The sequence below is a fragment of the Pipistrellus kuhlii genome, unplaced genomic scaffold (assembly GCF_014108245.1).
Source record: "Pipistrellus kuhlii isolate mPipKuh1 unplaced genomic scaffold, mPipKuh1.p scaffold_m20_p_9, whole genome shotgun sequence".
NCBI lineage: Eukaryota > Metazoa > Chordata > Mammalia > Chiroptera > Vespertilionidae > Pipistrellus > Pipistrellus kuhlii.
Window position 1 is genome coordinate 534,673 of NW_023425595.1, and position 12,931 is coordinate 547,603.

General features: G+C 60.3%; 1 protein-coding gene across 3 annotated transcripts in view; it reads right to left on the bottom strand.

The window, feature by feature from the left end:
• Window positions 1-343: 343 nt before the first annotated feature.
• CPT1A (carnitine palmitoyltransferase 1A) overlaps window positions 344-12,931 on the bottom strand; it is a 38,193-nt gene continuing 25,605 nt past the window's right edge. For 2 of the 3 annotated variants that reach the window (XM_036427073.2, XM_036427071.2), the window contains exons 10-19: window positions 11,932-12,127; window positions 10,966-11,154; window positions 10,171-10,276; window positions 9,504-9,620; window positions 7,991-8,155; window positions 4,696-4,830; window positions 3,781-3,933; window positions 3,039-3,152; window positions 2,821-2,913; window positions 344-2,192 (exon numbers count right to left, since the gene is read on the bottom strand). In XM_036427073.2, coding sequence (XP_036282966.1) covers window positions 2,106-2,192; window positions 2,821-2,913; window positions 3,039-3,152; window positions 3,781-3,933; window positions 4,696-4,830; window positions 7,991-8,155; window positions 9,504-9,620; window positions 10,171-10,276; window positions 10,966-11,154; window positions 11,932-12,127 — 1,355 coding nt within the window. In that variant the 3' untranslated portion in view covers window positions 344-2,105. The remainder of the gene's footprint in view (window positions 2,193-2,820; window positions 2,914-3,038; window positions 3,153-3,780; window positions 3,934-4,695; window positions 4,831-7,990; window positions 8,156-9,503; window positions 9,621-10,170; window positions 10,277-10,965; window positions 11,155-11,931; window positions 12,128-12,931) is intronic. The other variant, XM_036427072.2, reaches the window with a different exon arrangement.

Sequence of the window (12,931 nt, forward strand, 5' to 3'; positions counted from 1 at the left end):
GGTCCCCACTGTATCCCCAGTGTGTAAATCGGTGCTTAGCACCGTGGGTGCTCCGTAAGAACTGAGAACACGGAACCCACGCGTTCATTGGATCGATAGTTACTGAGCAGCTCCTGTATGTCAGGCACTGTTCTAGGCACAGGGCGAGGGAGGGAGGGATGGATGGATGGATGGATGGATGGATGTGGAGTGAGAATCCACAGCCCCTGCCATCCACTCGGCCCGCGCCAGGCCTTTTCCTGCAAACCTCGGTTTCTTATCTTGGTCCCAAGTGGCCCAGCTTGGTATCTGACTTACAACCTCCTTGTTAACAGAACAAAAGACTCAGAAGCAAAGGCTGTCGTAGTCTGGATTAATGGTTTTATTAATGATAACGTTCATCCTGCATTTCTAAGATTTACAACCAAAAGAGCATATTGTATTTACATGCAACGGACAGTCCAAGCTAACAAATTCAAACCACAGCTCCGGTTAAGGCCGTGGTTCGCTCCGAATTAAATTAAATACATAATACTCTGACCTCTTCCTTTCACCATGTGCAGTAGAAACCCACTCTTCCACCTTTCAAGGAATATAAAAATTGCATTGACAGCTGCACTGATTAGCAAAAAATATTTAAAACCTGAGAGAGAAGCCCAAATATATTTGAGTGCTAACACGTGTACATCTGAACACTTGGTAACACACACTGGTCAGTGGTCGATAACGGGTGATGCAGGTGGCTCTGGGGCTCAGCCTGGGACCCACGCAGCCTGGGGCAGAGCGGGCCACGCCCCCCACGCCTGCTGGGCTGTGTACCACAGGTGAACTGGGGTTTTCTCATTATGGTTGTGTGTTTTTCTTTCTGTTTTCATTTCTTCTTACTTTAAGAAAAAACAAAAACAAAAAACACCTCTCTGGCCCAGTCAGACGGGATTTGTACATGACAACGCAGACACAGTGAACCACACACGCGTTCTGTGGCCGGCCCCTCCCCCTCCTCCTGTAGTTCAGCCCATCGAGGGTCCCTGAGCACGGAGCCACCTCAGAGCAAGCCCAGCGGGGAAAAGTGGTCAGAACACATGCGTGCAGTTCCTCAAACGGACAGCCGCGCTCATAAGGACGCGGAGACAGTGGCACTCAAGTCCCGGGATCCTTCCTTTTCACACCAAATACCGAGGGCGAGTCAGTGCACCCGTGTTTTTGTCCCTCGCCCTCTTCTGCTAAGGCACTCCCATCTGAAGGGTGGGCTGTGTGTATGAAACCCAGCACCCACCACTCGCAACGTGTTTTTTTTTTAAATACTTTTTTGCTGATTTCAGAGAGAGGAAGGGGGCGAGAGAAACATCCATGATGAGAGAATCATCGATCCGTCGCCTCTTGCACAACGAGGGACCGAGCCCGGTCTTTTAGGGGGGCGGGAGCCGCAGGAAAAGGCCTATTTAGGGTTACCACTCAGTAGACGGAGGAGTAAGACACCCACAACCCCACGTAAAGACTACAGAATACATCCCTGCTCTGGCCTCCCTTACACGTATAGGGCCTTCGTGTTTAAGGCACTGGGATCTGGGTACTCACAAGGCCAGGGACGCTAAAGATGCGCGAACTACATGCTTGAAACGTGGACAGGCAAGCGTGCGCGACGCTACTGGAGGAGGGCGGTTCCCGCGGGGACCACCGGGGGTTCAGAGCACAGCGCGCCCGTTGGCTGCTAACACCTCCACCCCCGGCACTCTCTCTCTGGACAAACACATTTTAGTTTTACTCTGAAAAATTATACACCCCCGGTACCAGGTCCCGGTGGCCACCGAGGAAGCGTGAGCGTCCCGCTCCGCAGGAGAAGTCCCCACGGGCGATGTCCTCAGCCCTCGGCACCCGCGGGCTGACGCGAAGGCGTTCGGGCGCTTCCTCCAGGGCCCCCCACGAGGGACCGGCCTGGAGGGAGGAGCAGGGTGGAGCCCGCTGTTCCGGACAAACAAGAACACACCACGCCCTCGGCGGCGGCAAGAGCAGTTCCGAGTTTTTTAGAGCAATTTTCCATCCTGAACTAGGATCAGGGGCAACAGCTATGCTTCATTTGGTTTCTGTCGGAGGAGCCCCCTCTCCTCCCCGCAGCCGTCCGGGGATTACTTCCTGGAGTTGGAGCTGAACCCGAAGAGGGCGATAATGTCGGTCATGGCTTGTCTCAGGTGCTTCCCGAAGCGATGAGAATCCTTTCGTTTGGAAACAAAAACAAACAAAAAAAAAGCACGTTACCATGTGGCCGTTCCCCCTTTCCCGACCTCTCCCCAAGTCTAAGTATATAATTGAAAATTTCTGTCAAATTAAGGATATAATTCGAGCCCAGCTGGTGTGGCTTAGTGGTTGAGAGTCAAAATATGAACCAGGAGGTCACAGTTGATTCCCGGTCGGGGCCCATGCCCAGGTTGTAGGCTCGATCCCCAGTAAGGGCTGTGTAGGAGGCACCGATCAATGATTCTCTCTCATCAATGATGTTTCTATCTCTTTCTCTTTCTCCCTTCCTCCCGGAAATCAATTAAAAAATATTTAAAGAAGCAGCCCTAGCTGGTTTGGCTCAGTGGATAGAGTGTTGGCCTGTGGACTGAAGGGCCCCAGGTTCAATTCTGGCCAAGGGCACATGCTTGGGTTGAGGGCTTGATCCCCAGTAGGGGGCGTGCAGGAGACAGCCGATCAATGATTCTCTCTCATCATTGATGTTTCTATCTCCCTCTCCCTTCCTCTCTGAAATCAATAATAAAAAAATTATATATATATATAATAAAACAACAACGAACACGAAACACATCCCATCTTTTTTGGGGGGGGCCCTTTGGTCTTTACCGTCTCGGGGCAGGAGAACTTGGACGATATGTGGAAATTGATGAGGTTCTCTCCCACTATAATGTAGGACACGCCGTACCCATCGTCAGCAACCTGCAGGACAAAGGAAATTGAAACTTAAGCTCAGGCTTTTAATGGTGACAAATAACAGGCAGGTGGGACGGGCAGTGCTGGCCCGGGGCCTGCCGCCGCGCGCCCACCGAGGCCCGTCCACTTACCGGCCCGAAGCCCCCACCGCTGCTCACGTACTCCGGGTTCCTCTCCAGGTCAAACAGCTCCACCTGCTGCTGCGGTGTCTGGCTGGTGGACAGCCGCCACGGCTCCGACAGGACCTGGGAGGGAGCAGGGACGTGTCCCGATGACCCTCTCCCAGCCCCGCCTGCGGTCCCCAGGGCCCCGGGAGCTCAGTTTGGGGCTGTTTCGGGCGGTACGCCTGCAGGCAGGGGCGGAGCAGGTGAGGACGTCTGGGCTGCGGGGGCCGACCCCAGTGAAAGCGTCCCTCGCACAAAAGGTGGCAGACACGTGGAGGCTCGGAGCGGGGCCCTGGGCAGGCTGGCACCAGGTGAGCCCAGGGAGGACTCCCCGAAACTCTCAGGCTGCTTGTGACACACAGCCATTCCTAGAAACGAAATGAACTCCACTGACAACACGGTGAGACACCCTCAGGGTCCGGCTCTTCTGAGCTGTCTCCGTGCACCTGGCCAGCACCTGCGCCCTGTGGCTGGCCACACCCGTCGGTCAGGAGGGTGTGGGTGTCTTACAGAGCAGAGCGGGCAGGGCTGAATCAATGCAGCTGGAGACACAGCCCCAACTCCTCCGCTCCCTGCCCCCGCCCCCCTGCAGCAGGGAAGCCCGGGCTCCGCAGCTCTGGCCGCCCGGCCCCTGGAGCGGTCGCCAACCTTTCGGACCTGCCCCTCATCCCGACCCCGAGCGGAGGGGCCGCCCGGAGGAGGGACTCACTTCCTTCAGGAACGGGGACTCCACAGCCAGGTACTTGGACACGACGTACAGGCAGAAGAGGTGGCGGTCGATGCCCGCGCCCGTCATGGCCAGGCGGTACATGTGCTGGTGCTTCTCCGACGCGATCTTGAACAACCGCAGTCTCTGCTCCATCTGAGCGACAAGGACGCCGTCACTAACCCCACCGGGGCTGGCTCACACCTCCGCCAAGACAGCCCTTCCGGACGGTCAGGGCTGCCCCGGGAGGCGGCCACCCAGGTCACAGGACAAGGAGGCCAGTCCAGGGGAGCCCCTCCCCCGCCCGCAGACCTGGCCATCGGGAGCCCCGCGTTCACACGGCTGCTCCCCCTCGGACGGAAGCCCTCCCGGAACCAGGCGCCCGTCCCGCAGAGCAGAGCAGAGCAGAGCAGGGCGAGCGCGCCCCGGGGCCTCTGCGCTCCGGCCAGTAGGCCTGGGCTGAGCCCACCTGCACCTCGGCTCCTTTAGCTACAAAAACCGGGCAACACTTCCTGGGCCAACGCAGGGATGTGCGAAGGCGGTGACAGGGCGCTGGGCTGCCTGCTCCGGCCGCCGTCACCGAGCTCCAGGCCCCCGTGGCTCACCCTTTCCCCACCGCACCCCGACTGCTGCACCCCGACTGCCGTCCTGCTGAGCGCGCTTCCAGAGAAAGGCCTCGGGGAGCCTTGGGTGTGTGTGTGGGGGGGGGGGGGGGTGGAGGGGGGCACGGGAGTTACAAAAGGCAGAGGACGGGCTCCAGGCCGTGTGTGTCCGGGCAGGTACGCGCTAACTCCCTGCTCCCGGGAGAGGGCGGAGGGAAGCAGGCGGCGAACGTGGGACCGGATGAGCAGGTGCGCACAGGACTCCATCAGAGACCCCGGGCCTCCTCCTGGAAGCGCAGGAAGCGGCGTCTCTCACCGTCTGGGAGGGGTCCGCCATGGCGAGCACGAAGGCGCAGGACTCCACGGTGCAGGATCGCACGGTCTCCGTCCGCCCCTCTCGGAAGAGCCGGGTCATGGATGCCTCGTACGTGAGGCAGAACTTGCCCATGTCCTGGGGGAGGAGAGGCACGTCACACGGGCACGCCGAGGACGCACACACACAGCCGGGCCAGCTAGGGTCGGCCAGGAGACAGGGCCTGGCCATCAGCTTTAGTTTTTAGTCGTCGTCAGTTTTAACAGGGTTATGAGCGGCAGACGGACACGCCGTTAGCGTTAGACAGGCTGGGAGTCCGTTCCCGACGCGGTTGACGCCACGGCACACGCCTCCTCGCGTGCGCACACGCCTGCAGCATGAACACGACACGCAGGCCTCATGCACCGGTTTGGGGTTATCGGTGGGGAGAGGATGGAGGTCTCTTGGGACTCTCGCTTTCTCGGCAACACAGGTCCCCATGAGAGTGAGGCCGGGAGGAGGTGCTGACGTGTGAGGGGTGACCCGGGCATTTAGGCCACAGAAGCACTGCTGGTCAATCAGGTGAGACAAGCCGGGGGCTCGGGGTTTCCTCCGGCCACGCTGGCTGCCGGGAGCCGGCTGACGCAGGCAGGGCGGGCACAGAACCAGGCTGTGCTTGGGGTCAGGCCGAGCCGGGGACTGGAATTGGAATGGAGCTGGGAAGTCTGCGGCTGAGAGGAGAAGGCGGCACGGTGGCGGGCAGAAGGGCCCAGGTGCTAAGGTGACAGCCGGCGAGGGCTCGGAGGGCAGCAGAGGATGAGGACGGAGGCGGGTCCCAGGGCGTGTGACACCCGGGCACAAGCACCGGGCGAGGAAGTTACTGGCAGTCTGCCCCCTCCCACGGCCACCAGGCAGCTCGGGGACGAGCGGGCCCACACAGAGCGGAAACGTGACCGCTGTGGACCCCCATGTCTCCCGACCAGACACAGCCAGGCTTTCGGGGGCCGCCTGCACAGGCCTGGGGACCCCAGGGAGACAGGATGCTCCCAGGGGAGGGGCCAACCCCAAGGCCCACCGTCCGGGTGTGCGGCCGGCCCCGGGAGCTCTCCCGCCTCCCCGACCCGCTTCCCTTCGGCTCTGCGCGAGAGGCTGGCGGGCCGGGCAGGGGGGCGGGGGGGAAGCCCTGCGGTGAGCTCTACCCCTGCGGTGCCTGTGCCCAGCCTCCTGGGTCCGCACGGAAGGCGTCACAGTGCCCCCAACAGAGACCGCCCGCTCCCAGCGCCGGCCACTGAGGCTCCGCCGCCCACTCCCCTCGGGCCAGCCTGCGAGGAGGGGGACCCAGGTTTATCACTCGGCCCTTCAGGGCCCTCACAGGCCCCCCCGACAGGGTGTTCCAGGGGCTCGCTGAAGGAGGGGGAATGGGGACAGGAAAAGCACCAGGCGTTTTAGTCACTCAGGGGTTAACGGGCCACAGGAAGCAATGATTTACGTGAAGTCGGCTTTTCCAGCGTCACACTCGAACGTCACACTAGCACCGTCATGCACGAGAGCCACCCCCGCAGACAGGGCCCTCCGACACCCGCGGCAAACGCAGGCTATTCGTGCGCTCAGACCCCAGAGCCAGGCCCGCAGCGCCTGCCCCCACCGAACCTGCCACGGCCACCGGGAGCGGCCGCTCGCCGCCGCCACCACCACCGCGCCTCCGGCGTCTAGCGCCCAGGATGGAGAGGCGATGTCTACAAAGACATAACGCGCGCAGGACACGTGAGAACAGACCTGTGACACAGCATGGGGCATGTTCATCCCCCGCTCCCTCAGGAAAAGCAAAAACGCCTAAAAGCAGGAAGAAGATGACTACAGACTAAGACGATGGCCGCTGTCCAGTGTCGCGTTCGGCCAGTCATCAAATATGTGTCTGTCTCTTCCTGGCTCTGCGGATCCCGCAGCACACAACCGCCCGGCAGGTGACGGCGTGAGGTCACGTGGTGAGGGACAGGTGCACCGAACAGAAATGACGCTGCTGAGCTAGTGAGAGCGATGGAGTGGTGTCTATTCCCAACGGAGAGAGGGTGGCACCGTAAGAGGCCTACGCTCCCGCGCCTCACTCGGGAAGAGGGCACCTGCCGGCAGAGAGCAGGTGCAAAGGCCCTGCGGCAGGAATGAGCTTCCCATCGCTGACAGCAGCAAGAAGGGCAGAGTGACAAACACAGTGCAGGAGGCTCGGAGTGGCACCAGAGAAGGCTGGGAGGGTAGCCAGGGACCAGACCACTGGTTACTAACCTTGGGGCTGTGTGAACTTGGAAGGGAAAACACAAATATTTTAGTCTCCGCTAACTTCAAGCCGGAATATCACCTTACGGAGCACAGGCCACAAGCCACAGGAATAATGAGCAGTGCCTGTGACTTTGAGTAGAAAATCATAGCTGTTTTCACATCAAGTTACGTTTGTCGCACATGTTCCAAAATATCATCCACGCTTATCGCTGCCTCAGAGTTACAGCCGCTCTTAGACCTGCCGCTCAAATAATTAGTGCACAAAGAATCATGCTTCCTGCACACAAACTGCTGCTGAATGTTCTGGCACCTGCATTTAAATCACCTGGTTCACCTCTGTAACCCGGGTATTTCCCGTTATGCTTTAAAACATTATTCTGGGAAGGGTCCCCAGGGCTTTGCCAAACTGCCCGAGGGGCCTGGTGCAGAGGAGGTCCAGAAGCCTGGAGCAGACCCCAGGACCAGGCAGGACGCCCAGACTGAGGCCACGCTGCTCTGAGCTGGGCGGAGGTGGGTCTGACCCTTAGCTCTACAGAGAGCCCCATCCCTAAATGAGCTGGTGCTCAACTGAGCATGCACCGAAAAGTTCCTGGTCGACGGAGCGTGCCTGGGTGGCAGGTTCGATCCCCGCCCCGGTCAGGTGCATGCAGGAAGCAACCAATTGACTTTTCTCTCCCTCTCCCTTCCTCTCTGAAATAAATAAAAACATATTTAAAAAAACAAAACAAAACAATGCAGCCGTACACAATCTGGGAGTCTATTGCATCTATAATCATGAGTAAACTTAGTCCAGAACAAAGATCAGAGACATCAGTCATCTGCCCCAAGGGTGTCTGCTTCCCCAAACCCTCAAGGTCAGAGCTGAGTTTAAGGGTTACGTGTGCACTTTGCAGGGCAGTGCGATCTGGCTGTGCTCCCCTCCCTGTCCTGCGGGATGGGGGACATCACCACACCCCACCCCCCGGCACAGGCCTCAGGCCTTAGCCCCCAGCACCCCCTGCACCCCGGCCAGGTGCAGGGCCAGCTCCCCACAAACCCGCCTCACCTTGTAGTGCGCCAGCTGCAGGGCCAGCTGCACAAAGGCGTCCGGGCTGGTGCGGGACTTCTTGATCAGCCCCTTCCCGAACGTGTCGAAGGGAAAGGAGTGGAAGTCCACATCGTTGGCCAGGAGGCTGGCGGTGCTCAGGGACGCCTCGATCACCTCCTGACACTGGGGAGGAGGGGGGAGAAGGAGGTTTCCCTGAGGGGGAAGTGCGGACACGCAGGAGGGTCCCAGCACAGCCAACAGAGCGACACAGATGCCGCCACGCTTTCTCGTTGGCTCTTTCCAGAAAGGTCACCGTGTGCCCGCCACCTGCACCCGCCCGCCCTGAGGTGCCACGCCCCCCCCCCCCCCCCCCCCCCCGCAGGCAGAGCACGGGTGGGACACGGGGCTTCCTGGTTCCAGGTCAGACCCCAAAGGGCACTCCCGGCAGCCGCGGTGCGCTTTGTAAAGCCCCTTATTCCACACGGGGGTCGAGGACCTGTTTTAAAGAATAAAAGCACGGAGGTCCAATCCTGCCACGGAAGGAGCTTTCTGCTGCGAAGTCACTCGGAGGAGCCTTCACTGCAGCCCCTGGGTGGGCACGCCCGGCAGTGACGCCGGGAAAGGGCAGAAAAGGGGGCGCAGGGGGAGAGGGCGTGGCTGGGAAGTCTCAGCACAGGGCCCTTTATTCTCTACGTCGGAAACCCCTCCCAGCCCCAAAACGTTCAACTCTTACAGCAAAACGAAAAAGTGGTGCAGCCCGGCCCGGGCGGGGACGGAGCATCGTCCCGCACACGGAAAGGTCTCGGGTGCGATTCCCCGTCGGGGCACCCATCTCGGTTTCCGGTTCAGACTCTGGTTTGGCACATGGGAATCACCTGACCGATGTTTCTCTCTCACATCCATGTTCCCCTCTCTCTTTGACTGTCTACCTTCCTCTCTCTGAATCAGATGATTAAAATAAAAATTTAAACCCGGTGTATGCTGTGGTCTACAAGGGTACTTTATGGGTATTTCTAAAAACAGTTTACAGCCAGGGATTTTAAACAAGCATAGCTGAAAACGGTTCCTTTCAGTGAGAAATAAATGTTTTTTTAAATTAAAAAAAGTTACTTCTTGGGCCCTAGGAATTCCTGCTTGGATCAGACAAGCCAGGATTTGGCATTCCTAGCCCTAAAATTCCTCCCCCCAATAAACCTGTACTAGGTGGACATCTGAGAATCGTGAGGAGTAACAAACATGATACGTGAGTGGCTCAGAGTATTTCAGCGGTAAAAGGAAGCGGTTCTGCCTGTCCCATTCTCTCTGCGTCATGGGGCCGAGTCTGAGCTGGAACGCTCCCCGACCCGCTCAGCTAAAAGCTCAGCATGGGAGGAGGAGGACTTGCTGGGGTTTCTGAGGCTACAGGACTAGAGCCGCTCCACGGCTCGGCCAAACTCTGTGAGGTGGACGGATTCCGGTCTCCGGGGCCTTCCCCGGGGCTGTGAGCACGGGCCTGCCACGGGGACCCGCCCCCTGGGACCGGCCCACTCACCTCCTCCGGGATGTCCCACTGCAGCCGCGTGGGGGGCGGGATGTTCGGGTTGGTGTCCCCTTTGCAGTGCCCGTCCTCCAGGTAGCCCAGCTGGAAGCTGTCGGTGGCCATGACGTACTGGGGGAGAGACACACGTGGAGTCAGAGAAGATGACACAGTTCACAGTGTCAGGGAACACGTGTGTGTCCCACCTGGCCAGGGTGCTTGGTGGTTAGAGTGCCCACCGAACACGCAAGGGTAGAGGGTGTGGTTCCCGGTCAAGGGCACGGGCAGGAGGCAGCCAGTCGGTGTGTGTCTCTCACATCGATGTTCCTCTCTCTCTCTCCCCTCTCCCTTACACTCTCTCTCTGAAGAGCAATGGAAAAAATATCCCCAGGTGAGGATTAACAAAACAGACGAAGAGGAAAAAAAACAAAAAAAACAAAATCGTGTTTGTCCTCCAAAGTATATGCCCGGGTTGTGGGCTAGATGCCAAGTAGGGGGCGTGCAGGAGGCAACTAATCTCTGATTCTCTCCCGTTGCTGTTTCTCTCTCTCCCCCTCTCCCTTCCTCTCTGTGGAACCAATACACACATAGAAAACTCAGCCAGACAAACCCCACGCGAAACCCATGCCAGGGCGCGGGGGTCGGCCGGCAGCTCCTCGCTCAGGGCCCTGCGCGCACTCACCTCCCAGAGGTGGCCCACGATGGGCGCGTCCGCCCAGGAGTGCTCGGCGTTCATGCCCATCTTCCCGTTCTTGAAGACAATGAACGTGAAGGACTTGTCAAACCACCTGCGGGAAGCAGAGGCGTTTGTGGAGCGTCAGCGTCGGAAGAAACGAGGACACACAGACGCGGAGACTGCTTCCTCCTGGGCGGGGTCCGGCCTCCGCCCCCGGCCGGACCGTTCCCCGAGGCCGCCGACCTCCGAGCCTCGCAACACGGGCTCACACGGGACACACGTCCTGCATCTTCCTCGAGGACCTCGAGGACAAGCTGTTACAACAGCAAGGACACAGGCAGCAACTCCGGAGAGCCGCGAGGCTCCCTGTGCCTGCCCCCACCTGCGGGCGGGAGGCCTCCTCTACAGGCGAGGAAAGGCCGACTGGGAGGTGCAGCTGCCTCACAGCTGTCTCAGGCCCAGCTGCCACCTTCCCCGCCTGGGGAACTGACCCCACGCCTCACTGGCATCCGCAAAGGGAGGCGGGCGGGCATGCACAGAGGGGGAGACTCACTGCTTCAGCTGTGAGTGGGTGCACGTGTGTGTGTGTATGTGTGTGTGTGTGTGTGTGTGTGTGTGTGGAGCAGACAGACGGGAGACAGACAAGTCGGGTGGAGAGGAAGGAGAAGCCGTGTTTTAAGGGCCTATTCCTCAGGGTCCCGATGCTGAGGCGGGTTGGCTGCACCCGTCCTCAGGCTCACGGGTAGAGGCCACACACACACACACACACACACACACACACACACCCCGGCGGGGACGCACCTGTCGAAGCAGCGGCCGTGCAGCAGGGACTTGGCGTAGCTGTCCAGGGAGGCGCCGGGGTCCTCCTCCCGGTAGCCCTGCTCGGTCTCGTCCAGCGTCACGAAGAAGGCGGCCTTCTCCACCGCGTCCAGCGACTGCTTGTTCTTCCCGCGCGCGAAGTGGGCCTGGCGGCAGCGGGCCCAGGGCACCCTGCGGGGCGGGCGGCGCTGGTCAGGACATCGTGTCCCTCGTTCCCACCGGCTTTTAGGAACGTAAAGCACACGTTCCACGACCGTCCCAGGTTCTGGCAGCGGGGGCTGTGGCTAGAGCGTGGGGGCGGCCCCCTGATGGACACCGGCCACCCCTCCCCCAGATGAGGAAACCGGCCCCGAGGGAAGTCACGGCTCCTGTGTGGCAGGCAGAGAGGGGTTCACGCCCAAGCCGGCCTGCCGGAGCCCACGCTCCTGTGGCATCTCTCAGTGAGGGACCCGGGAGGCAGACCCGAGGGGTTCTGTTCTGACCACCTCGCGGGGGACATGGCGGACACCTGGCGGCTCCCTCTGACAGCCCTGGCCCCTCGGTGCCGCCCCGGGCCTAGGGCCCCTGCCCGCCTGCAGGCCATGGTCGTCTGGCCCCTCTCCCGCCCTCTTCTCTGCCCGAGCGCTTGGCCGAGGTGCCCGTGGTGCCAAAGGCCCGTAAACACGACGGGTCTGAAACAAAGTAACCCTGACACGGCCTTGGTTTAAACCCTTCCGTTTCCTAAATTAAATCCGGGGCAGCCCGTGAGGAAGCCTAACCCCTGACTTCCCTCTGCCTCGTGCCCTGGCGCCTGCCTGCGCACACGCCTGCCCGTCACACGGAGGCGGCCAAGGTCACTCAACGGGGTGGGCGGGACCTGCGGCCCCAATGGGGGCTCTAGTCCCGCTGGTGCCCCCGCAGGCCAGGCCGTGGGCACAGCCCGGAGGCGGCCGCCGTCCACGCACACACCTGTCTCCCGCGGTGAGGGCCGCCAGCTTGGCCTCCCCGGCCTGCGGCTCCGACGGGTCGTCCAGGATCCGCTGCATCTGCTGCTCCAGCTCGCGGGGCCGCAGCAGCCGGCCGTCGTGGTACAGCCAGACCTTGAAGTAGCGGCCCCTGTGGAAGACCACGATGTGCCTGCTGTCCCGGACGTGCTGGATGGTGTCTGCGGGCAGGACAGACCCGGTCAGAGGAGGGGACGCCCCGCCACGCCCCGCCGGCTCCCACGTCCGTGCCTCCTGTCTGCGGGGGCGGAGGGGGGGTTAAGCACAGGGTCAGACAGGCCTGGCTCGAGGCTCTGCTCTGCCAGAGACTCATCGGCTCCGGCCACTGACAGAACCTCGCGCAGCCTCCGCTGTCTCATCTGGAGAACGCGCCAGCAGGCTGTCCCTCACCCGGACGCGCAGGAACTAGGGGGCCCAGTGCCCGGTCTCACAGGAAGAGCTCTGGGCCTCCAGCGTGTCAGCTGTGGGCTTGCCCAGAGCGGGAAGGAAGGAAGAAAACCGTCACGGCTCACAGATGACCTGCTATTGTACACAGAAGCCCCTGGCGGCTGCACCAAGAACTGTTAGAACTGGCAAAGTCAGCACAGCCCTGGCCATGGCTCAGTGGGTTAGAGCATCGTCCCGAGACACTGAGGCTGCAAGTTCAACCCCTGGGCAGGCTCATTCAAGACCCACCCAGGGATGAATTCATGAGCAAGTGGAACAAAAGTGGATGTTTCTCTTTTTCTCCCACTCTCTCTAAAAAATTTTTTTTAAAAAACTTCAGTATAGCCGAAACCGGTTTGGCTCAATGGATAGAGCGTCGGCTTGGGGACTGAAGGGTCCCAGGTTTGATTCCGGTCAAGGGCATGTACCTTGGTTGCGGGTATATCCCCAGTAGGGGGTGTGCAAGAGGCAGCTGATCATTGATGTTTCTAACTCTGTATCTCTCTCCCTTCCTCTCTGTACAAAATCAATAAAATATA